The 25,689-nt window shown below is 39.1% G+C and overlaps 1 protein-coding gene across 1 annotated transcript; it reads left to right on the forward strand.

Moving 5' to 3' along the window:
- The first annotated feature begins 12,698 nt into the window (after window positions 1–12,698).
- On the forward strand, window positions 12,699–24,981 carry LOC143630584 (protein terminal ear1-like). The gene is made up of 5 exons (XM_077099563.1): window positions 12,699–12,706; window positions 20,563–20,688; window positions 20,773–20,917; window positions 21,012–21,141; window positions 24,818–24,981. Exons 1-5 carry the CDS (start codon window positions 12,699–12,701, stop codon window positions 24,979–24,981), a joined length of 573 nt encoding a protein of 190 aa, XP_076955678.1.
- The last annotated feature ends 708 nt before the right edge of the window (window positions 24,982–25,689 follow it).

Below are 25,689 nucleotides of genomic sequence, written 5' to 3' on the forward strand. Positions count from 1 at the left end.
GACGCCTCACGCGCAAGCTTTTTATTGTTCATACAGCTCATAAGACGCCTCGCGCGCAAGCTGTTACTATTCTTATAGCTCGTAAGACGCCTCACGCGCAAGCTTTTATTATTCATACAGCTCATAAGACGCCTCGCGCGTGTCACACCCCGACCAAAGGCGGATTATACATCGGGGCGCCACATATTGTTTCATTACCCGTGACACTATTGGGTGTCAATATTTATTAATACACATTTATCGCGCGCGCGCAGCGCAACACAAGATAACATAAATCAACAAAAATCATTATATAATAAAGCAAAGTATTCGATCAACATATACTTGTCTTGATACATTTTAATCTAGGTCCAAAATAAAAGAAAACTTCCTACGTGACCTCAAGCTCCAAAACAGCTACTGCAAACCTGAACATGTGTTAAAATAAACGTCAAACACTTGCGTGTTGGTGAGAAATCAAGTTTAATGCAATACAGTAAATCTGCGCGCAACACGTGTATGTCTAGAGTTTAGCAAGGGTGTAATCAGATTGTGATCAAGCCTAAGATAGATCATAGCTCATAGTTCAATCCGTGCTCCCAATTGAGCACAAAAACGAGAAAACATCAGTGCAAGTGTAAACAAAGAAAAACCGTAAACGATAGGTCTCCCGTGTTCATCCAATGGATCCATGAAAACTTCGGAATAGGCCGAACAAAGCGGTTAATGATACACACATACAAATAACAGCCAAGTAAACATCCTCAACACATGGGATACTGCGCGACTAAAGTTCATAAACAGTTTAAGACTCTAAGTTTGTATGAACACATGAACATCCCAAAACATTAAAAATAAAAAGGGATTAGGTACGAGATAACTCACATGATAAACGGTGCGATGAAGATAAATAAAGCAAGAACCAAACAAGCAAAGTTAACCTATAAATAAGATTATCGGTTTAACGATTGGTTTTAGTGTCTTGATTATAACTAACCATAGGTAATATGCATCGATTTACTTAAACAAATTATAAACATTTACTAACCGAGATCTGGGCAGAAAAGAAGAGAAAGAAAAACAGAGGCAAGGAGAGCTGGAGTTATGTTGACGGCTGCGCTGCGAGGATCTTCAGCAGGGAGAAGGAGAAGAGATTAAGTGTCTGCGTGTGAAATGTTAAAGAAAATGGCTGGGTATAAATAGGCAAACCCTAGGGAACATAATCCCGGAAAAAGGGGAAAATATCTCACCAAATCTAAGCAAAAGATATGGCAGCAGGAAAAGGGGAAAAAGCTGTCAGGTTACTGTTCACAGCACATGGGATATGTCAGGCAAACACTGTTCAAGATAAGGAAAAGAAGATCTCAAAAGATATTGTCAGTCACCTTTTTCTGTCAACCAATAGGATTGACGCGCATGCTGCGCCGAAAGTAACTTTTCAGACACAAAGCAAGTTAGGTCAACAGCCCAAAAGATAAGATATCACCAAAGGTAAACGGCTGGATAAATCAAGATAAAAGACACAAGACTTAGCGCGAGAAAGCTGAGTGCGCGAGCGCGAAGGCACACACAGAAGGCTGACACAGACAAACCTTAGCGCGCTGCGGGAAGAACCACAAATCCTTAGCGCGTCGCGGAACGAACTGAAATCCTTAGCGCGTCGCGGGAAGAACATAAATCCTTAGCGCGTCGCGGGAAGAATTACAATTCTTAGCGCGCTGCGAGAACTACAAATTTACAGCGTGTCGCGGGAGGATCTACAATTCTTAGCGCGTCGCGCGGAGAAGTATCATTCTTAGCGCGCCGCGGGAAGAACTATAGTTCCTAGCGCGTAGCGCAGGAACAGTCAATCTTCACGCAGGCTTCCTTGTAAGGAGTTTAGCGCGTGGAGCTGCGCAGACATCCTTAGGCGGGAAGAGCCAAAGGACAAGCAAGGAGTTAAGAGAAAAAGGGGTTCAAGGCTCAAGGGTTAAACAAAGGGGGGGGGGGATGGCGACAAGAGAAAAGAAGGCGGGACGGCGGAAAGAGAAGAAGAGGAAGGAGAGGCGGAAGAAACATTTTAAAAATATATATATACATAAAGATTTATTAAAGGTTAGATTTATAAAGATTATAATTAATTTTTAAATCATAAAAAGAATCGGATCAGAAAACGGGTATCTGGGTCGGGTCGGATTCGGGCAGATGTTACAGTCTCCCCTACTTTAAGAAATTTCGTCCCGAAATTTATCTCGAAGTAGGATGCGCAAAGAAAAGGTACGGGGATAAGGTCGATCAAAAAAAAAAAAAAAAAAAAAAAATCGTTTTCATTAAGGTTAAGCGTGCAATCCATGATTATAAAGTTTATTAAAATAGTTTCGCCATTAGCCAATTCAACAGAAGTTTTCCTTAAGTTAATGCGCGGTCGCGCGAGCTTCTGCTCAAACGCGCGAGAAATAAAACTTCTATCGGCACCAGTAACAAAAAGTATAGATGCATAATGCCCGTTAAAAAAAATGTACCATTAACTACGTCATTAATCGCTTGCGCTTGGTGCGCGGTTATATTAAAAGTTTGTCAGCGCGTCACTTGGTTCGAAATTTGGTTCACCGGATTCGCTTGCGTAATCTGTACTTGTAGCCTCGGGCACGCGTTCCGGAAATGACTGGGATCACCGCAGTTAAAGCACGATCTTGGTTGGGGATTCTGGTATGTTGGTTGTGGGTTCTGCGGGTAGGTTGGTGGTGTTTGCACAATTGGGTTGGCGGGAGGGACTCTACAGTACTCAGCAGAGTGACCAGCGCGGCCACATTGGTTACATTGCCTACACGAGGCTTGAGTTGGGTGATGAAATTTACAGGTTGGGCAGAAGGGCTGATTTCCTGTGTAGGGTTTCTTAGTTGGCGGGGTAGGGAGTGCAGGATTAGTTAAGGCATAGTTATGGACTACAGGGGGAGTTGGGTAGGTAGACAGTGGGTTAGGCGCGTATACTGGAGGTTGGTAAAGGGGTTGCTGGACAACGAGTGGGTTAGTAAGCGCGTAAGCTTGATGATTGGTTTTGCGCCTTCGTTTATGGTTTGAGGGTTCTGGCTTGGTTTCTGTTGGTTCTGGGTCAGTCTTGGTGGGTTTGGTCTTTTCAGTTCCCCGCAGGAACAGGGTTCCTGCTCTGACATGGTTGTCGCTGAGCACAGCGGCCAACTCGATGGCGTCAGAGAGGGTTACTGGGTTTCTCGCCCATACAGAATCTTGAATTTCCATGGGAAGACCCCCAAGAAATTTTTCGATGGCTCGGCGGGAAGGGGTAACAAGGTGAGGGACAAGCAAACTTAGTTCGTGGAAGCGCGTCGCGTACTCGCGCGCTTCGCCACTGTACTGCTTCAAGTTCCAGAATTCCTCCTCAAGGCGCTTGACTTCGTTGGGAGGGCAGAATTCTCGCGTCAGAAGTTCCTTGAATTCCTCCCAGAGCATGCTAGAAGCAACCTCTGCGCCACGCGCATGAGCTACTCCGTTCCACCAAGTAAGCGCTCTAGATTCCAGGACACTTGAGGCGTATAAGGTTCGTTGGTTTGGAGGGCAATGGGTATGGAGAAAAGTGTTTTCAATTTTCTCGAGCCACTGGAGCATTATGGTGGCTCCTTCAAGTCCTTTGAATTTCGGAGGGTTACCCGCATTAAAGGATTTAATATTGTAACCAGAGTGGTTGATATTGTTTTGGTTTAAGGCTTGGGCTATCGCGGCGGCCATTTCCTGGGAACGTTGCTGCCTACGTCTGCGCGCGGCTTCTCTCCTCTGATAACGAGCTGATAGTGGAGGCATTCTATAAAAGTTCTAGTTTTAGTTAATATCATGTTATGAGAAACCGTTTTAGCGCAAAGTATAACCTTGTTAAAGCTTGTTTCGCGAAGTTAGTTGCTAACAAAAGTTAAGGTAAAGTAAATGACTTTATATGCAGACTTAATAAAGGTAACAAATTCGAATCGAGAATCGACAATTCATGTATCACCATGACCTTCCGAATTCTCAATTTAAAAAAAAATATACGAGCAAACGGGTATTGGAGATTGACGATTCATGTATCACCATGACTTTTCAATCCTCAATATAAAATATACAAGTAAATAAGCATTGGAGATTGACAATTCATGTATCACCATGACTTTTCAATCTTCAACTTAAAAATATAAAGTAAATGGGAATTGAAAGTCAACTATTCATGTATCACCATGACTTCTCGGATTTTCAATTCCAACAAACGAACATAAATAAAAATCGAAAGATCGCGGAATAAAACATAAAATCATATACTGCGCAGGCGCGAGCATATTTATAAATAACGAGTAATTAACAATAAGCGCGCAAACACGAGATTTCTCTCATGCGCGAGAGGGGACTTAAGTTTTCTAGGTCGTTACGTCTAACCACCTATCCTAAAGTCAACGAGCTCTGATACCAATCTGTCACACCCCGACCAAAGGCGGATTATACATCGGGGCGCCACATATTGTTTCATTACCCGTGACACTATTGGGTGTCAATATTTATTAATACACATTTATCGCGCGCGCGCGCAGCGCAACACAAGATAACATAAATCAACAAAAATCATTATATAATAAAGCAAAGTATTCGATCAACATATACTTGTCTTGATACATTTTAATCTAGGTCCAAAATAAAAGAAAACTTCCTACGTGACCTCAAGCTCCAAAACAGCTACTGCAAACCTGAACATGTGTTAAAATAAACGTCAAACACTTGCGTGTTGGTGAGAAATCAAGTTTAATGCAATACAGTAAATCTGCGCGCAACACGTGTATGTCTAGAGTTTAGCAAGGGTGTAATCAGATTGTGATCAAGCCTAAGATAGATCATAGCTCATAGTTCAATCCGTGCTCCCAATTGAGCACAAAAACGAGAAAACATCAGTGCAAGTGTAAACAAAGAAAAACCGTAAACGATAGGTCTCCCGTGTTCATCCAATGGATCCATGAAAACTTCGGAATAGGCCGAACAAAGCGGTTAATGATACACACATACAAATAACAGCCAAGTAAACATCCTCAACACATGGGATACTGCGCGACTAAAGTTCATAAACAGTTTAAGACTCTAAGTTTGTATGAACACATGAACATCCCAAAACATTAAAAATAAAAAGGGATTAGGTACGAGATAACTCACATGATAAACGGTGCGATGAAGATAAATAAAGCAAGAACCAAACAAGCAAAGTTAACCTATAAATAAGATTATCGGTTTAACGATTGGTTTTAGTGTCTTGATTATAACTAACCATAGGTAATATGCATCGATTTACTTAAACAAATTATAAACATTTACTAACCGAGATCTGGGCAGAAAAGAAGAGAAAGAAAAACAGAGGCAAGGAGAGCTGGAGTTATGTTGACGGCTGCGCTGCGAGGATCTTCAGCAGGGAGAAGGAGAAGAGATTAAGTGTCTGCGTGTGAAATGTTAAAGAAAATGGCTGGGTATAAATAGGCAAACCCTAGGGAACATAATCCCGGAAAAAGGGGAAAATATCTCACCAAATCTAAGCAAAAGATATGGCAGCAGGAAAAGGGGAAAAAGCTGTCAGGTTACTGTTCACAGCACATGGGATATGTCAGGCAAACACTGTTCAAGATAAGGAAAAGAAGATCTCAAAAGATATTGTCAGTCACCTTTTTCTGTCAACCAATAGGATTGACGCGCATGCTGCGCCGAAAGTAACTTTTCAGACACAAAGCAAGTTAGGTCAACAGCCCAAAAGATAAGATATCACCAAAGGTAAACGGCTGGATAAATCAAGATAAAAGACACAAGACTTAGCGCGAGAAAGCTGAGTGCGCGAGCGCGAAGGCACACACAGAAGGCTGACACAGACAAACCTTAGCGCGCTGCGGGAAGAACCACAAATCCTTAGCGCGTCGCGGAACGAACTGAAATCCTTAGCGCGTCGCGGGAAGAACATAAATCCTTAGCGCGTCGCGGGAAGAATTACAATTCTTAGCGCGCTGCGAGAACTACAAATTTACAGCGTGTCGCGGGAGGATCTACAATTCTTAGCGCGTCGCGCGGAGAAGTATCATTCTTAGCGCGCCGCGGGAAGAACTATAGTTCCTAGCGCGTAGCGCAGGAACAGTCAATCTTCACGCAGGCTTCCTTGTAAGGAGTTTAGCGCGTGGAGCTGCGCAGACATCCTTAGGCGGGAAGAGCCAAAGGACAAGCAAGGAGTTAAGAGAAAAAGGGGTTCAAGGCTCAAGGGTTAAACAAAGGGGGGGGGATGGCGACAAGAGAAAAGAAGGCGGGACGGCGGAAAGAGAAGAAGAGGAAGGAGAGGCGGAAGAAACATTTTAAAAATATATATATACATAAAGATTTATTAAAGGTTAGATTTATAAAGATTATAATTAATTTTTAAATCATAAAAAGAATCGGATCAGAAAACGGGTATCTGGGTCGGGTCGGATTCGGGCAGATGTTACAGTCTCCCCTACTTTAAGAAATTTCGTCCCGAAATTTATCTCGAAGTAGGATGCGCAAAGAAAAGGTACGGGGATAAGGTCGATCAAAAAAAAAAAAAAAAAAAAAAAATCGTTTTCATTAAGGTTAAGCGTGCAATCCATGATTATAAAGTTTATTAAAATAGTTTCGCCATTAGCCAATTCAACAGAAGTTTTCCTTAAGTTAATGCGCGGTCGCGCGAGCTTCTGCTCAAACGCGCGAGAAATAAAACTTCTATCGGCACCAGTAACAAAAAGTATAGATGCATAATGCCCGTTAAAAAAAATGTACCATTAACTACGTCATTAATCGCTTGCGCTTGGTGCGCGGTTATATTAAAAGTTTGTCAGCGCGTCACTTGGTTCGAAATTTGGTTCACCGGATTCGCTTGCGTAATCTGTACTTGTAGCCTCGGGCACGCGTTCCGGAAATGACTGGGATCACCGCAGTTAAAGCACGATCTTGGTTGGGGATTCTGGTATGTTGGTTGTGGGTTCTGCGGGTAGGTTGGTGGTGTTTGCACAATTGGGTTGGCGGGAGGGACTCTACAGTACTCAGCAGAGTGACCAGCGCGGCCACATTGGTTACATTGCCTACACGAGGCTTGAGTTGGGTGATGAAATTTACAGGTTGGGCAGAAGGGCTGATTTCCTGTGTAGGGTTTCTTAGTTGGCGGGGTAGGGAGTGCAGGATTAGTTAAGGCATAGTTATGGACTACAGGGGGAGTTGGGTAGGTAGACAGTGGGTTAGGCGCGTATACTGGAGGTTGGTAAAGGGGTTGCTGGACAACGAGTGGGTTAGTAAGCGCGTAAGCTTGATGATTGGTTTTGCGCCTTCGTTTATGGTTTGAGGGTTCTGGCTTGGTTTCTGTTGGTTCTGGGTCAGTCTTGGTGGGTTTGGTCTTTTCAGTTCCCCGCAGGAACAGGGTTCCTGCTCTGACATGGTTGTCGCTGAGCACAGCGGCCAACTCGATGGCGTCAGAGAGGGTTACTGGGTTTCTCGCCCATACAGAATCTTGAATTTCCATGGGAAGACCCCCAAGAAATTTTTCGATGGCTCGGCGGGAAGGGGTAACAAGGTGAGGGACAAGCAAACTTAGTTCGTGGAAGCGCGTCGCGTACTCGCGCGCTTCGCCACTGTACTGCTTCAAGTTCCAGAATTCCTCCTCAAGGCGCTTGACTTCGTTGGGAGGGCAGAATTCTCGCGTCAGAAGTTCCTTGAATTCCTCCCAGAGCATGCTAGAAGCAACCTCTGCGCCACGCGCATGAGCTACTCCGTTCCACCAAGTAAGCGCTCTAGATTCCAGGACACTTGAGGCGTATAAGGTTCGTTGGTTTGGAGGGCAATGGGTATGGAGAAAAGTGTTTTCAATTTTCTCGAGCCACTGGAGCATTATGGTGGCTCCTTCAAGTCCTTCGAATTTCGGAGGGTTACCCGCATTAAAGGATTTAATATTGTAACCAGAGTGGTTGATATTGTTTTGGTTTAAGGCTTGGGCTATCGCGGCGGCCATTTCCTGGGAACGTTGCTGCCTACGTCTGCGCGCGGCTTCTCTCCTCTGATAACGAGCTGATAGTGGAGGCATTCTATAAAAGTTCTAGTTTTAGTTAATATCATGTTATGAGAAACCGTTTTAGCGCAAAGTATAACCTTGTTAAAGCTTGTTTCGCGAAGTTAGTTGCTAACAAAAGTTAAGGTAAAGTAAATGACTTTATATGCAGACTTAATAAAGGTAACAAATTCGAATCGAGAATCGACAATTCATGTATCACCATGACCTTCCGAATTCTCAATTTAAAAAAAAATATACGAGCAAACGGGTATTGGAGATTGACGATTCATGTATCACCATGACTTTTCAATCCTCAATATAAAATATACAAGTAAATAAGCATTGGAGATTGACAATTCATGTATCACCATGACTTTTCAATCTTCAACTTAAAAATATAAAGTAAATGGGAATTGAAAGTCAACTATTCATGTATCACCATGACTTCTCGGATTTTCAATTCCAACAAACGAACATAAATAAAAATCGAAAGATCGCGGAATAAAACATAAAATCATATACTGTGCAGGCGCGAGCATATTTATAAATAACGAGTAATTAACAATAAGCGCGCAAACACGAGATTTCTCTCATGCGCGAGAGGGGACTTAAGTTTTCTAGGTCGTTACGTCTAACCACCTATCCTAAAGTCAACGAGCTCTGATACCAATCTGTCACACCCCGACCAAAGGCGGATTATACATCGGGGCGCCACATATTGTTTCATTACCCGTGACACTATTGGGTGTCAATATTTATTAATACACATTTATCGCGCGCGCGCAGCGCAACACAAGATAACATAAATCAACAAAAATCATTATATAATAAAGCAAAGTATTCGATCAACATATACTTGTCTTGATACATTTTAATCTAGGTCCAAAATAAAAGAAAACTTCCTACGTGACCTCAAGCTCCAAAACAGCTACTGCAAACCTGAACATGTGTTAAAATAAACGTCAAACACTTGCGTGTTGGTGAGAAATCAAGTTTAATGCAATACAGTAAATCTGCGCGCAACACGTGTATGTCTAGAGTTTAGCAAGGGTGTAATCAGATTGTGATCAAGCCTAAGATAGATCATAGCTCATAGTTCAATCCGTGCTCCCAATTGAGCACAAAAACGAGAAAACATCAGTGCAAGTGTAAACAAAGAAAAACCGTAAACGATAGGTCTCCCGTGTTCATCCAATGGATCCATGAAAACTTCGGAATAGGCCGAACAAAGCGGTTAATGATACACACATACAAATAACAGCCAAGTAAACATCCTCAACACATGGGATACTGCGCGACTAAAGTTCATAAACAGTTTAAGACTCTAAGTTTGTATGAACACATGAACATCCCAAAACATTAAAAATAAAAAGGGATTAGGTACGAGATAACTCACATGATAAACGGTGCGATGAAGATAAATAAAGCAAGAACCAAACAAGCAAAGTTAACCTATAAATAAGATTATCGGTTTAACGATTGGTTTTAGTGTCTTGATTATAACTAACCATAGGTAATATGCATCGATTTACTTAAACAAATTATAAACATTTACTAACCGAGATCTGGGCAGAAAAGAAGAGAAAGAAAAACAGAGGCAAGGAGAGCTGGAGTTATGTTGACGGCTGCGCTGCGAGGATCTTCAGCAGGGAGAAGGAGAAGAGATTAAGTGTCTGCGTGTGAAATGTTAAAGAAAATGGCTGGGTATAAATAGGCAAACCCTAGGGAACATAATCCCGGAAAAAGGGGAAAATATCTCACCAAATCTAAGCAAAAGATATGGCAGCAGGAAAAGGGGAAAAAGCTGTCAGGTTACTGTTCACAGCACATGGGATATGTCAGGCAAACACTGTTCAAGATAAGGAAAAGAAGATCTCAAAAGATATTGTCAGTCACCTTTTTCTGTCAACCAATAGGATTGACGCGCATGCTGCGCCGAAAGTAACTTTTCAGACACAAAGCAAGTTAGGTCAACAGCCCAAAAGATAAGATATCACCAAAGGTAAACGGCTGGATAAATCAAGATAAAAGACACAAGACTTAGCGCGAGAAAGCTGAGTGCGCGAGCGCGAAGGCACACACAGAAGGCTGACACAGACAAACCTTAGCGCGCTGCGGGAAGAACCACAAATCCTTAGCGCGTCGCGGAACGAACTGAAATCCTTAGCGCGTCGCGGGAAGAACATAAATCCTTAGCGCGTCGCGGGAAGAATTACAATTCTTAGCGCGCTGCGAGAACTACAAATTTACAGCGTGTCGCGGGAGGATCTACAATTCTTAGCGCGTCGCGCGGAGAAGTATCATTCTTAGCGCGCCGCGGGAAGAACTATAGTTCCTAGCGCGTAGCGCAGGAACAGTCAATCTTCACGCAGGCTTCCTTGTAAGGAGTTTAGCGCGTGGAGCTGCGCAGACATCCTTAGGCGGGAAGAGCCAAAGGACAAGCAAGGAGTTAAGAGAAAAAGGGGTTCAAGGCTCAAGGGTTAAACAAAGGGGGGGGGGATGGCGACAAGAGAAAAGAAGGCGGGACGGCGGAAAGAGAAGAAGAGGAAGGAGAGGCGGAAGAAACATTTTAAAAATATATATATACATAAAGATTTATTAAAGGTTAGATTTATAAAGATTATAATTAATTTTTAAATCATAAAAAGAATCGGATCAGAAAACGGGTATCTGGGTCGGGTCGGATTCGGGCAGATGTTACAGCGCGCAAGCTGTTACTATTCTTATAGCTCGTAAGACGCCTCACGCGCAAGCTTTTTATTATTCATACAGCTCGTAAGACGCCTCGCGCGCAAGCTGTTACTATTCTTATAGCTCGTAAGACGCCTCAAGCGCAAGCTTTTATTATTCATACAGCTCGTAAGACGCCTCGCGCGCAAGCTGTTACTATTCTTATAGCTCGTAAGACGCCTCACGCGCAAGCTTTTTATTATTCATACAGCTCGTAAGACGCCTCGCGCGCAAGCTGTCAGTATTCTTATAGCTCGTAAGACGCCTCGCGCGCAAGCTGTTACTATTCTTATAGCTCGTAAGACGCCTCACGCGCAAGCTTTTTATTATTCATACAGCTCGTAAGACGCCTCGCGCGCAAGCTGTCATTATTCTTATAGCTCGTAAGACGCCTCACGCGCAAGCTTTTATTATTCATGCAGCTCATAAGACGCCTCGCGCGCAAGCTGTCATTATTCTTATAGCTCGTAAGTCGCCTCACGCGCCAGCTTCATTATTATTACAGCTCATAAGTCGCCTTGCGCGCAGGCTCCATTATTGTTATAGCTCATAAGTCGCCTTGCGCGCAGGCTCCATTATTATTATAGCTCGTAAGTCGCCTCACGCGCCAGCTTCATTATTATCATAGCTCGTAAGCCGCAACTCGCGCCAGCTTCATTATTATTACAGCTCATAAGTCGCCATGCGCGCAGGCTTCATTATTCTTATAGCTCGTTAGTCGCCTTACGCGCAGGCTTTATTATTCTCATAGCTTGTAAGACGCCACGCGCGCAGGGCTTCATTATTCTCATAGATCCATAAGTCGCCTCGCGCGCAGGCTTCATTATTTTTACAGCTCGTCACCATCATGAAGAAAAATCTCCCAAAACTCAAAAGACAATAAAGACAAGGCCAAAGAAAAGGGAAAAAACCGCCTCACACCTTATAAAGTCCAGCGCTCCACCGACGCTTGCGCGCCCAGGAGCAACGCTGGACTTGGGGGGCTTGTAGGGGTATGGTACTAAAACCCGGTTCTACGACCCTAAGTCTATTATGTTTGGCTTATTTTATTACATGGACTAATACAATGTTATTGGGCTGAGGGGGTTTTGTGGAGGTAACCCTAACTGGGCTAGGCCCATTAGGGTATCATGATGGTGGCCATGAGGCTCTCTATATAAGGAGGTCTTCACCTCCTTATTAGGGGGTCATGCTCAATAAGAGCCACCACCACTTTTTTGTGTCTGTAAACAAGAGATCTCAGGATTTCTTAGCAGTCACCTCCACACCTCCAAAAAGCCATCGCAGGTCTCAAGCACAGCCGCAGAAGAAGATCAAGACGTGGTTCGTTCATCTCGAAAATCCGTGGAAACATCGTCATGGATTAGGTTAGATTCATTTCGTGCTTCGACACTTACCCACCACAAACATTTTGGTTCCAACTTCACCAACACCATGTCTTGCCGGTGAAAACCAGACCGGCATGTCTTCAACCGAGCCAAATGCAAAACTCATAGCCTCACAGTTCTTAATCAAACCTTCTTTACCCTAAAGATTATACAAATGTTATAATAATAATAATAATAATACCCTAAAGATTACACAAAAGTAATAATAATAATAATAATAATAATAATAATAATACCCTAAAGATTACACAAAAGTAATAATAATAATAGTAACAACAACAATAATAATAATAAAATCAGTTACTACAAATTAATGAGTAACGTTTGATAAGTACCTGAATCCTGGCTCTTAATATCTCGGCAACCTTTGAGCTCTCAAACATGTTCCAACGCTTCCCATTAAACGCATCTCAAAACCGTAAAGCAGCGTCATGACTTGTAAAGTTCACAAATGCAAACCCAGCGTTTGAGGGCTGACTGTCACGCGAACAAACACATTTACACCAAGAACACATGGTAAACAGTAAAAAAATAAATAAATAAATAAAAAACCTTACTTGAAATCAATGGGAAGGTAAACAAAATCATAAGCAGACAAAACACCACCATCTTCAACCTTCCAGTTCTCAGCATCACAATGGTTATCCAGAGTCTGAATCAACAACTTCCGACTGCAAATAAAATAATATTTTAAACATTTAAAAAAAGTAACATTAAATGCAACTTAATAATAAAGAAATTATGGTTTTAAGTTTACTTGTATTTATTAGGAATGTTCTTGATCATTAAAGTTGTCGGATCATCTTCCTAGGGCAAACTCTCCTGATACCCTCTCCAATTATTCTTCCACCTCTTATTAAAAAACCTTGGCAGCTTTACATCCACCACCGGTGGTGACTTGGGCACCCACTTTGTTTCCTTAACATCAGATTTAGCCAAACGACGTCGTTGTTGTTGTTGACTTTTAGCGTTAGGTTTAGGGTTTTTTGGACCGGAGGGGAGTTGGGTCAGTTTGAAAGTGATCTTTTTCGCTGGCGGTGGAGTGGGTGGCCGCAGATGGATGTAGTACGTACAGTACGGTGGTGGGATGTGGTACGGTAAGACGTAAACGTAGAAATGTGGTGGGTGGTGTGGGTATGGAAGGGCGTTTGGGTTCAAGGGTTTGTAAGGCTGAGGGGTGTGGGGCGCTAACCTGGGCGTGAGAGCCTCTCCGCTCGCGCCCCCAGGCGCTAACCCCACACCACCGGGGCGCGAACCGGGGCGCGAGCGCGAGCCCCCCGGCAGGCGTGAGTGTGGTCGCGGGAGAAGAGAGAGAAAGAGCCGTTGAGCTCGCCCAAAAGAGCCGTTGGAGCTCCGAATTTTTTTAAAAAAAAACCTTAAAACCTCTATATAATACCCCAAATTACTCCCATTTCAACCATATCAAAACACAATTTCACCTTACAAACCCTTATATAATATCTCAAACTCCTATATAATACCCAAAAATGTCTGGAAATTGGTACCCAAACCTAGATTCAGATTATATTGACGACGATTTATGGTCGTCACCAGACCAACCGATGTTTTATTCGGGGCCGCAAGAAACATCCGGCTTTCAACCATCCAACATACAACCGTCTCCTAACTTTGTTGTTCCAGAGACACAAGAATCACACGGTGATGCTACGGGAGCAAGAAGACGCGTCCACCGGAAAAAACAACTTGCAACGGACGGGCCGGGACCGGCTTCGACTCCGAGGACGAAACGGAAAACCACTCCGTGGTCATCGGATGAGAAGGAAGCCTTGTGTCGGGCTTGGATAGTCATTTCTGAGGATCGGCGTTGCGGTAATTGTTTTAACGTTTTTAAAAATGATTTTATTTTTAGATCCGGTCGATCTAAAAATCCGGTCGATCAAATGCGGTCGATCAAATGCTGATGGAAAAGCAAAAGGAACGTATCCGAAAGAGGTTGATCGAAGAAGACCAAGCCGAAGAATAAGAATAATGTTTTTTTTAGTACTTTTATTTTTATTTTATTTTTAGATATTAATGTATTTTTTTTAATGTGTGTTTTTTTTAATAATTTATGAGATTTTTTAATAATACGTTTTTTGAATATATTTATAAAAAAATAAAAAAAAAATCTGCTGGAGCCCCTGCTGGAGCCGTGGAGGGCCTATATGCAAAAAATAAACTTTTTGGACTAAATTCGTATTATTTACCAAACCACAAGGACGAAAATGACACATTACTCTTTTTATATAATATAGTTAATGGTCTTAAAAAACATAATATGGATTAACATATTTTTTACATTTATTAGCTCCAAAATTCATAAAATCCATCATTATCGAAAATAAGTTATCCGTATATCAATACTATATATAATATACAAGAGATGGGCAAATTAAGACGCTTAAGTTTTAAGTAATTTACAACATAATCAACATATGATACAACTACAAAGCATAATAAATAAGGGCAAAATAGACTTTCAAGCATAAATTCACACGTGTTGTAACTTGTAAGTGAGGATTGAACTTGAGTTTTATTAAGATCCGATACTTCCTACCACTATAACACATCGAAAAATACCTACAAGGATACTACTACTCACTGCATGCTATAAAAGTTTTAATATATTATTATTTTATTTTGTATAGGTGCAAGTTATCAATTTAAACGATTGTGAAAACGACTCGAGTAGCTAGCAGTGTGTGTTAACTTAAGAATATCAACTAATTATACAAATATCCACTTTGAACATTGAATGCTAAAATATGTTGTTTTCAATTTGTAAATGGATTGAATGGATTATAATTGTATACTAAGATAAAGCCCACGCTGAATGAGTTATAATTGGATACTAAGATAAAATCCGTGTGTTACTAAGATTGTTAAAAAGATAAAACAAAAAAAAAAGTTAATAATATACATAATAACATATTTTATGGATTTATAAGATATATATAAATAATTTTTTAAAATACATAAATTAGTAAAAATAATTTGTATTTGTATTTTAAAAAGAAATAAAAATGAAGGTTGAAAATTTATATCAATTAAGAAAAAGAGAAGACAAACATCAATTTATCGTAGTTAAGTTGGTAACTACAAATATTTTAAAAACAATGTAGTGTGTTTGATTTCCAACAACTTATTTTTATTTTATCATTCATGAATAGGAAATTGTAAAAATTAAAAGTATGACAGTTTATGTGAAGAGTGCTTATAGATTTGCAGTTAAGTTGAAAATGAATGTGAAATATTTCAAAGTATGTTAGGGATGGTTTTAAACAATTAGAAATGGAAACTTCAAAACATGATTATTTTTATCGTTACCTATTAAAAAGGTGTTATGCGATTTGAAAGTTGAAACACATTAACTTCGTCTTGCATAAAACTAGCAAGCCATAAGATATCAAATTTTAACTGTCAATAGTAAAGGTTTGCACCCAAGGATATTTGGGTTAATGGTATCAAATGGTTAGATTACCATTTTATATTATGTAATATCAAATCTCATGAATCAAAAAAAAAAAAAAAAGTCGTTCAGTAAAATAAAAAAGCTTTAAATCAAACAATTAGGCCATGTGTAGTGAGGTTACAATTGGGGCGATTTTGGACGTGAAGGGGCGCGAACACCGCACCCCTGGGCGATTTTGGGGTGAAAAGGGGCGGGGACGAGGTATTTTTGTCGCCTGGAAGAAGGGGGTGGTGGGGCCGGATGTATGGATGTGTGTGTGTTATATACATATATATATATATATATATATATATTTATATTATATATATATATTATATTACTAGTTGTAGCCCCTACACCATCACACCCCAAAAACAAATTCTCACCCCCTGCTGACTGGGCGCCACATGGTGCAAAACACCCCAAATTGTAGCTCATCCACTACGCATAGCCTTATATGTTGGGGTGCTAATTAAGAAAAGGGAAAATTCCCACGATAACCCATTTAGAGAATGTGTTTCCAAGATTATCCCAACTAATTCAAGTTTTCAACTTTGTCCCTTTGGTATCTCGTCGCCGACGACTTGATAGCGAACACCGACGATGCGAGACTAAAACAAATAGGATAACGACACGTGGCCGGAATAGATCGTCGACGATGCGTTAGTGGATAACGCCTCGCTGCTACTTACGTTAGCAACATAACGCTTCGTCAACCCTATGTTATACCCAACAAATCGCCAGCCATGAGATCCGGCTGTCGTCGTCGGTGATGTGAACACGGGTGTCAGGTATGGCGGCCCGTCATTGACGTCGTTAACAAGAACACACCATCTGTGATTAAATGGGCCGAAGAACGCATCGTCGACGACCTTTTTCCGGCCACGTGTCGTTATTCTATTTGTTTCAGTAACGCATCGTCGGTGTTCGCTATCATGTCGTCGGCGACGAGATACCAAAGGGACAAAGTTGGAAACTTGAATTAATGAGGATAATCTTGGAAACACATTTTGTAAATGGGCCATTATGAAAAGTTTCCCTTTAAAATTCTCAAAATAGCCCATTTATAGTTAGTGTTTCCAAGTTTATCACTCATAATTCAAGTTTCCAATTTTAGACCTTTGATATCTCGTCGCCGTCGACATGATAGCGAACACCGACGATGCGTTACCGAAACAAATAAGATAACGACAAGTGTTCAACTACTCACATGTGTTCTTGTTATCTCGTCGCCGCGATGTGTTCTTCGGCTCGAACGATGTGTTCTTGTTAACGAAGTCAATGACTCACATCGCCGGCGACTTGTTAGATATAACATATGGTTGACGATGCGTTATGTTTCTAATGTAGGGTAGCAGCGATGCGTTATCACTAACGCATCACGGAATATCTGCTTTAAACAATAACGTGTCGTAGAACCCTTATGTTATCCACTGATGCATTGCCTAACCCCTTTGTTGTCCACTAATGCATCGTGCCCTTTCCTCTTCATCACAAACATATTATGAAGCACCTACATTTAGAGTATATGGTTGTGATCATGGTGTACTCTTGTAACTATTTTTTTATTTTTAAAATTTAACTAATTATATCCCTAATTCCGACCCCACATCGTAGCATGCATTTCTTTCTTGACACAAAAAAAAAAATATTAGTGATGCTTGATTTGAAGATTTAGTGAGCCGATTTGACAAAATTTTGAATGAGTGACCTAGTTTTTTGTAATTTGAATTATGTTCTATAACATTTTCCCTTAAATAGAGCTTAGAAACCCTTATATTACACAATGTAAATAAAAGAAAACTAAAAGTATATATAGTTGTTTATTAAGTATTTATTAGAAAATATTTATAAGTGGGAAAAATAATATTGAACGACGCTAAGAAATGTTATACATGACACAACCAATTATTTAACACGAAACATTTATCTAAATGTGTCACACTCTTAAACAGTAACACAAACAAGTAAAAGAAGCAGGTCGCACAACACGACACATTTAAGTTTAATGTCATACACATGTTATGAACAAGTTAAGCATGTTTTTATTTGCGACGTTAACGTACCGACTTTATTATGACCCGAATCCATTTACCTCAAAAAATATTAACCAGTTTAACTTGCTGTCAAGTCTCCCAACAAAATAACTATTACTGAACCAAACAGTGACTTAACACCAACCAACCCATATTATGCAGCCATACTCCAAATCTTCTAGGGTTAATCCACAAAGCAGAAGATGTGTCATGTATATACTAATAATAATATATTATTACACTAACAAAATATTTTGAACATACGGAAAAAAATATTAAATAACAAGAAAAGAGAAAGAAAACAAAAGTTGAAAATTTTTGTAATATCAATAATAATAATAATAATCTATCTCGAGGGAGATCCTGATAAAGCTTTAAGTCTGACATGAAGCAAGCAAAGGAGACACTCGCCGTCAAACGTCACTCACGCATTTAATTCTCTTCATCATCACATAAACACCCACACACTCTTTCTCTCACTTCATATCCAATTTCTTTCTATAAATCCCACCACCATATTCTATTCCATTCTAACCAGTTTCATTCTAACCATGGCTAACAATAACCAAACCCTCATCCCTTAGGCTGAGGGGTGTGGGGGGCTCTAACGGGGGCACGAGTGGGGGCTCCAGCCAATAATATTGTGACGTGTGGCAGAGAGAGAAACTGGATAAGGGGGGTGTTGGAGCCCCCGCTGGAGCCCCTGGCCCTGGTGTAGAGGGGCTCCAGCGGATTTTTTTTTTTATTTTTTTATAAATATATTCAAAAAACGTATTATTAAAAAAACTCATAAATTATTAAAAAAAACACACATTAAAAAAAAACACATTAATATCTAAAAATAAAATAAAAATTAAAGTACTAAAAAAACATTATTCTTATTCTTCGGCTTGGTCTTCTTCGATCAACCTCTTTCGGATACGTTCCTTTTGCTTTTCCATCAGCATTTGATCGACCGGATTTAGGTTACTGAAGTCTCTTGTAAGGAAGTCCAAATCTCTCATTCGACTTTTTTCCTTTTTGTCATTAGAGACCACCTCCATGGTTTTGTTGAATTTATTGAGGGATTCAACAAGATCGACGATGTTTACGGCTCCCCACTCAGCCGGTTTTTTCCCCTTAGCGTCCCTTCCCAATGGCCGCCTCCTCGGCGGTGAAGACGTTTCCTCCCCCGCAATGTTTAGGTCGAATCCAACGCGGCAATCCGACCCGGCGGAAGTGCTATACGCTCCAGACGAACTAGTTTTAGTCCGTTTCGGCCCTACTTCCGCATCAAGGTCCGGCGCCACCAGCTCAACCCACTTGGAACACCTTTTCAACCTCTCCCACAACTTTAAATCGTCCCACGTCTTCACCATCCCATACCTCCGCAAACACTCCTGCCTCCACTCTTCTACAGTGAAATTGTAAACCGCCAAATCATCACTGCCACTTGGTCTCATACGACCGGCGTTCCTGTTGAAAAGATTAGTAAACAAGCCGACAAATTTTCTGATTTCGGACCACCGACCCGAAATCATATCGGCGTTTCGCTCTGTACTCCCAACGAGCGTATAGAACGTCTCCCTAACCTTTGTCCAAAAACCTTGCTTTTTTGGTAGTCGGCTGCAAAATGAATAATTAAATTAGATTTCCAGTTAACTTTTTTATTTAACTTTTTTATTAAAAATCATTTTTAAAAACGTTAAAACAATTACCGCAACGCCGATTCTCAGAAATGACTATCCAAGCCCGACACAAGGCTTCCTTCTCATCCGATGACCACGGAGTGGTTTTCCGTTTCGTCCTCGGAGTCGAAGCCGGTCCCGGCCCGTCCGTTGCAAGTTGTTTTTTCCGGTGGACGCGTCTTCTTGCTCTCGTAGCATCACCGTGTGATTCTTGTGTCTCTGGAACAACAAAGTTAGGAGACGGTTGTATGTTGGATGGTTGAAAGCCGGATGTTTCTTGCGGCCCCGAATAAAACATCGGTTGGTCTGGTGACGACCATAAATCGTCGTCAATATAATCTGAATCTAGGTTTGGGTACCAATTTCCAGACATTTTTGGGTATTATATAGGAGTTTGGGATATTATATAGGAGTTTGTAAGGTGAAATTGTGTTTTGATATGGTTGAAATGGGAGTAATTTGGGGTATTATATAGAGGTTTTTAAGGGTTTTTTTTTTTAAATATTGGAGCTCAACGTCTCTTTCCTGCCTCCACAACGGCTCTTTCTCTCTCTTCTCCCGCGACCACACTCACGCCTGCCTGGGGGCTCGCGCTCGCGCCCCGTTCGCGCCCCGGTTCGCGCCCCGGTGGTGTGGGGTTAGCGCCTGGGGGCGCGAGCGGAGGGGCTCACGCGCCCAGGTTAGCGCCCCACACCCCTCAGCCTTAGTATTATTCTGGAAGCTTCATTCATTCATCAATGGCGGAAAACAGTAGTAGCACCCTCAACCCCTTCGCCCAACCCTACCATCCACTTTCCCAATTCACTCCAAACAACAACCTCCATCTCCACTTTGGTGGGATGGTAAAGGCTTAGGCCTTTGGGTGAGAGGTCCAGGGTTCGATCCCTGGCAACGGCGTTTTATTGTAAATAGTAGGAGACAAGCTTAAACATTCAAAAAAAAAAAATAACTTTCAGTTCACGCTCCAGTCCGACGTGGCCCCAGGCTCAACCGTTCACCACCGCATCGCCGCCGTCAGCCTAAACAGAAACCCACCAAGAATAATAATGGTAATAATAATAATAATGTGATCAGAAGAAGGAGGCGGTGGAAGAATAGAAGAGGCAGCTATGCACAGCTTTTGCCCATGGATTCCGAAACGACGTCGGTCGTCATTAAAAACATACCCAATAAATACACGTAACAACATTTATTACAACAAACCCTTCATTCTCTTTTGTTACTGTACTACTTTTTAATTATTCGACAACATTTAATAATTTAATGATTAATGCAGGAAGGAGTTATTGATTCAAACTTTGGATAATCATTGTAAAGTAGTTGACGACAAGTTTATTAATGATACTGAGAGTGATCAATTCATTTCGGCATATGATTATCTCTATCTGCCAATAGATTTTAAGTGAGTTAATTAACGTTTTAATCTAAATAATATTAATAATATTGGGTTATTTAAATGTGTGTTTCTTGGTTGATATATATATAGGAATGGTAAAAATGCCGGGTTTGCGTTCGTTAACTTTACAAACCCGGAAGCTGCTTTGATGTTTAAAGAAGCGTTTGATGGTAAACCTTGGGTCATGTTTGGGAGTCCAAAAAAACTTGCTGAGATTTCTAAGGCCAAGATTCAGGTATTCTAATTTTAATTAAATTGATTTGTTTTTATTATCTTTTTTAATTGAAGGCCATGTGTTTAATTAAGTAATTGGTTTTAATAATATATAGGGCAAAAATGCTATTATGAACTACTGCAAGAGTATGGTGTTTACTGGTAGATTGGACGAGGAAATGCCTGTGTTGTTTGAACCCGCAAGAGACGGGACGGGTCGGGTTGAATCGAAGATGATCACACTGGGTAAGAATTAGCTAGGGTGTTTTAGGTGGTAAAATACTCATTTGGCTTTCATGGTTTAGATGTTGATTTTTAGCAAGGGTGCGTATTACGTTTGTGTGTGAAAATGTTGTGCGTTTGTGGTGGATCGGGACACCTTTGCCTTAAGATAGCAACAAGGAAGGTGTTGAGGTCCACCACATTTGACATGTGGTCAATGTTATGTGTAAAACATTTGATATTGAGGTTGATAATACAATAATGGTGATGCTTACTTTGTGTATGTTTTCATCTTTTCATGGATTCTGTTTTTAGGTAAAGATATGCTTTGTCTTTCATTGTTACTACATACATGCTTTGTGTCTTTCATTGATACTGTTTTCATGTAAATATATACTTTGTGTATAGTGTTTTGACCTATCTTGACTTGTAATGTTCTAAGTGTGTTGACTTGTTGACTGTTACCAGGTTTTTAGCTATCAACACGTATACACCAATTAGTGACTGCACATATATATATATATTACATCCAACTAACTCTTCCATTTTATATTTTAGAACGTATTTTTATTTTTTATGTTTTTTACTTTTTAGAAATTTAGTCAAATGATAACAATACGTCTGTAAAAAATGACATTATGTTTTCTAAATATTTATATTTTATAAAAATATGGGGTACGTGTAACTGTGTAAGTTTGTCTATTTTTGCGTTTAAAAATATGAGTTTACCATTTTAGAGCATATAATTTGTGGTAAATTTTAGATCCATACCATATGATATATATCAACTCTCTCTCAATTATTATATACTAGGTTAGAACCCGTGTGATACACAGGTTGATAAAAAAAATAATAAAATAAGAAAAAGTAATAGTATAGATAGTAAGATACATAATTTGTTTATAAGATATAAACCATTATACAACTTCAAATAAACATAAACATACAAATTATAATTCTCTAAATATGTCCATATAGATAGTAAAATACATAATTTGTTTATAAGATATAAAACATTATACAACTTCAAATAAACATAAACATACAAATTATAATTCTCTAAATATGTCCATATATACAATGTTTGTAGTCATATATATGACTTTACCGTCCTTATCCAATATTAATAGTTGAAGTCATTCTTTACCACAATTCAAGCCTCATTGCTCCAAAGAGTCCAAGCTTCCTATGCATATTTGGAAATAAACTTTATTTACACGAACTTCATTTTTACCTGTCAAGTCCTATTAATAATCAAGCGAAAAAGACAAAATAACCACACACAAAGTTATCCAAATAAACAAACTTTTAGGTTCGTGAATGGTAAGAAACTATTGAAGAACAACCCTACAAAGAAAGTAATTTAACTAAACAAAAATACATAAAGGTAAAGAATTTTTCGGAGTTCTAAGTCAATTTATCAAACTTGAGGTTATCTTTGACACAAAACAAAAGAAACTCAAATCAAAACATGTTTGTTTTCATAAAAACCAAAGTTGCAGATCTTATTATGTACTTTGACTTTCCTGGTCAAACATATCATCTTATAAAGTCAAAATTGACATGAACTTCTGTTTACACACCTACAAATTAAAACTGGGAAATTACTATTACCAATAAACTCAAAATTTGAATATGTTAGATCACATATTCTATAAGATTTGTTACTTCAGAAAAAAATGTTATTGAAAGCGCTGTCAATATCTTGAGTGATTCTTATAGAACCATTAAACCACTCAATACGAATAGGCTTACCAGTAATTTGAAGATGAGCCTTTGGTAACCTTGTATAATCTGTGAGACATGGTTCTGAAACAGAGTTGTTTAAAGAAAAATAAATAAGTTAATAAAACTTTCAATAACAAAATTGAATATTTTAAGTAATTGACAAATGAAAGATAATTGACGAAATTATGCCATTAAACTATTGATATTCCAAGGGAAACCAAAAAATAACATTGGCATGTCATTTTGTGTGTAAATATCGTATTTTCAGCAATTTGGGTTGCTTTACCAAACCAAATTCGTATAAAACAATTCTAAAATTCGGTATTATATTCTAAACACACCTAAAAAATATGTCAGCAAAAATAATTGACCAAATCATGGCATTAAACTATTGATTTCTTGTGAATTTTCACATGAAAATTCAACCTTTATCACATTTTTCACACACAATGCTCACAAACACACAAATCACAAGGAAATTAGGCAATGAAGTGACATTAAGATTTTCATGTAATGAAGTGACATTAAGATTTTCATGTATGACTTCATGACTGATATATTAAAAAGCAACATCTGATAAAAAATAAAAAGTAAAAGAGTATAACATTATGACCCCTAATTTATGAGTCAAGCATCTCAATACTTCAATTTCAATTCAAAGTAAATTCAAAATAATAAAAAAAAAACAGAAACAAATTAGCCTAATTGATACACATTAGAAATTGAACTACCTTGCTGATTAACAAACCTAATTCTAGTTTGTAACATGTATGAGCAAATAACAAACCTTGGACATGCAGAATATGTGTGCCCTAAGATCTGAGACTCATCCTATTAATTGCTCAACAGCTAATTGGGGATTCAACAATTGTTGTTCGTGAGACAACAGTTAATTGAGGATTCTCAATTGCTGTCCGTGGTTGTTCATCAATTGAGCATGCATGGTAGCCTGGAAACTCGTAACCCAACTATATATCCAGATTCAAATCGTTAGACCCGGCTACTAAGAATCAGCGGTCGGCTATTAGAAATCAGGGAAGAAGAACATGAGCAAAGATGAACCCTGAATTGTGAAAAGGTTTTGCTGTAAAATAGGAGCCTTTTAATATTAAAAACCCGTGGAAAATAAACCCTAAATAATTATGGGCGGGAAAACAAAAATCTGAGTGATTGATAAGGGGACAGCTGTCCTATTTTGGTTTCCTTTATTATATAGTTTAGATTTAGATTATATAACAAGACAAAAGATAAAAAATAATAAAATAAGAATTTATGGATATGAATAGCTAGGGAGTAGAATGTGGAATATTTTTGAAAAAATGATAAATAAATTTATAGAATGGTGTTTTTTAACTAAATTATAGGAAAAAGTATATAGAATGAGTTTGGAATGCACTTAGTAGTTCATATTTGTGGATAATGTTTATTACATAGCGTTCAGCTGATCTATATATATAGTTTAAAAAGTATACATTTTCTTGTTCTTATTTATGTTATCTATGCTGTTAAAATTCGATTGATATAAGCTGACTACGCAAATGATTTGCATAATGGAGATAAGAGAAAATAGCTAGCTAGTCATGTGTTGGTTTGGGTAATCAAATAACCTATTACCAAAACATAATAGGTTAATAATTGGTTTCTAAAAAGATGCATGCATCTGTAAACCAATCATGATGGTTTAGACCAGTTCAATTTAGCCTTTGTTTATCCCAAATTAATCCAAACTGATGATGATTCCTATTTGCAAAAGCACTTCAAAATGCCCAACTAGTTTGAATATGAACATAAATTTTACGATACAATCAAATTTCTACAATGATGTCCTATTACAATTAGTACACGATACCCAGTTTGAATATTACTAATGAAGAACTTGAGACGATGAAGTTTACAAATATTGAAATTCCGTAATAATATGAACTCTAGTTTAAAATTCAACGCTTAGTTTTATATTTTCTTACATAATTAGGTAAACCAGTTAAACATTTCTACAAGAGACTTGCATTAGGAAATCAAGACCCTATACAACATGAATTACCTGGAGTTGACATGCATGATGCCAGAAGAAGTGTTGAGGCGTCGAAGAACTTGCATATGCCGTTCAATATTTTTCTTTTGGACGGCAAAGCATAAGTTTTTTTTATCAATAACAAGATAAAAAAAAAAAACAAGTAGGATAAATCTAAGACATCACAAATTTATGTTAAAATGAAACCAATTATTCCACAAGAGTAATTTAATATTCTTTGTTTTAAATCCAATTAAACTTTTATTTCCTCCGAAGCTTTATCATTTTTTGCCCTTCAAATGAATCACATGCTTATAACATTATACAAAACCCCATTAATTAGTTGACCCTTTTCCTAATCGTATTTTGATCCGTAAAACTAAGTTTCTGTTTAATTGAACAACGTATTTTTGGAAACATTAATTCTACACCCAAAATTTGTTTTGAAGATTCTAGTTCCCCTCTACAAATATATTTTATTATTGTCTTGTTGCCTCGGGTCCTATGATAGAGTACGAATGTATGATATATATCCAACCCAACTTTCAAAACATAAACCTTCACTTCCTTTTGAATCCATTTTATCCAATCCCACCATAAAACATTTTCATGAGCAAATTAATTACATGAAATATAATATTATTATGTATGTAAATAAAGTAGTAGTTGTAGTACGTATGGCGTCTCCTTGTAGGGACATCATGTGCCTGTGCCGCCGGCACTATCCTTCCACCCATCATTAACACACACACACATACACTCTCTCTCTCTCTCTCTCTCTCTCTCTCACACACACACACTCTCTAGTCTCTACATTAAAACCCAATAATAAT

The sequence above is a fragment of the Bidens hawaiensis genome, unplaced genomic scaffold, assembly GCF_021521415.1.
Source record: "Bidens hawaiensis isolate Kalapana, Puna unplaced genomic scaffold, B.hawaiensis_p1.1 tig00000512_1, whole genome shotgun sequence".
Taxonomy (NCBI): Eukaryota; Viridiplantae; Streptophyta; class Magnoliopsida; order Asterales; family Asteraceae; genus Bidens; species Bidens hawaiensis.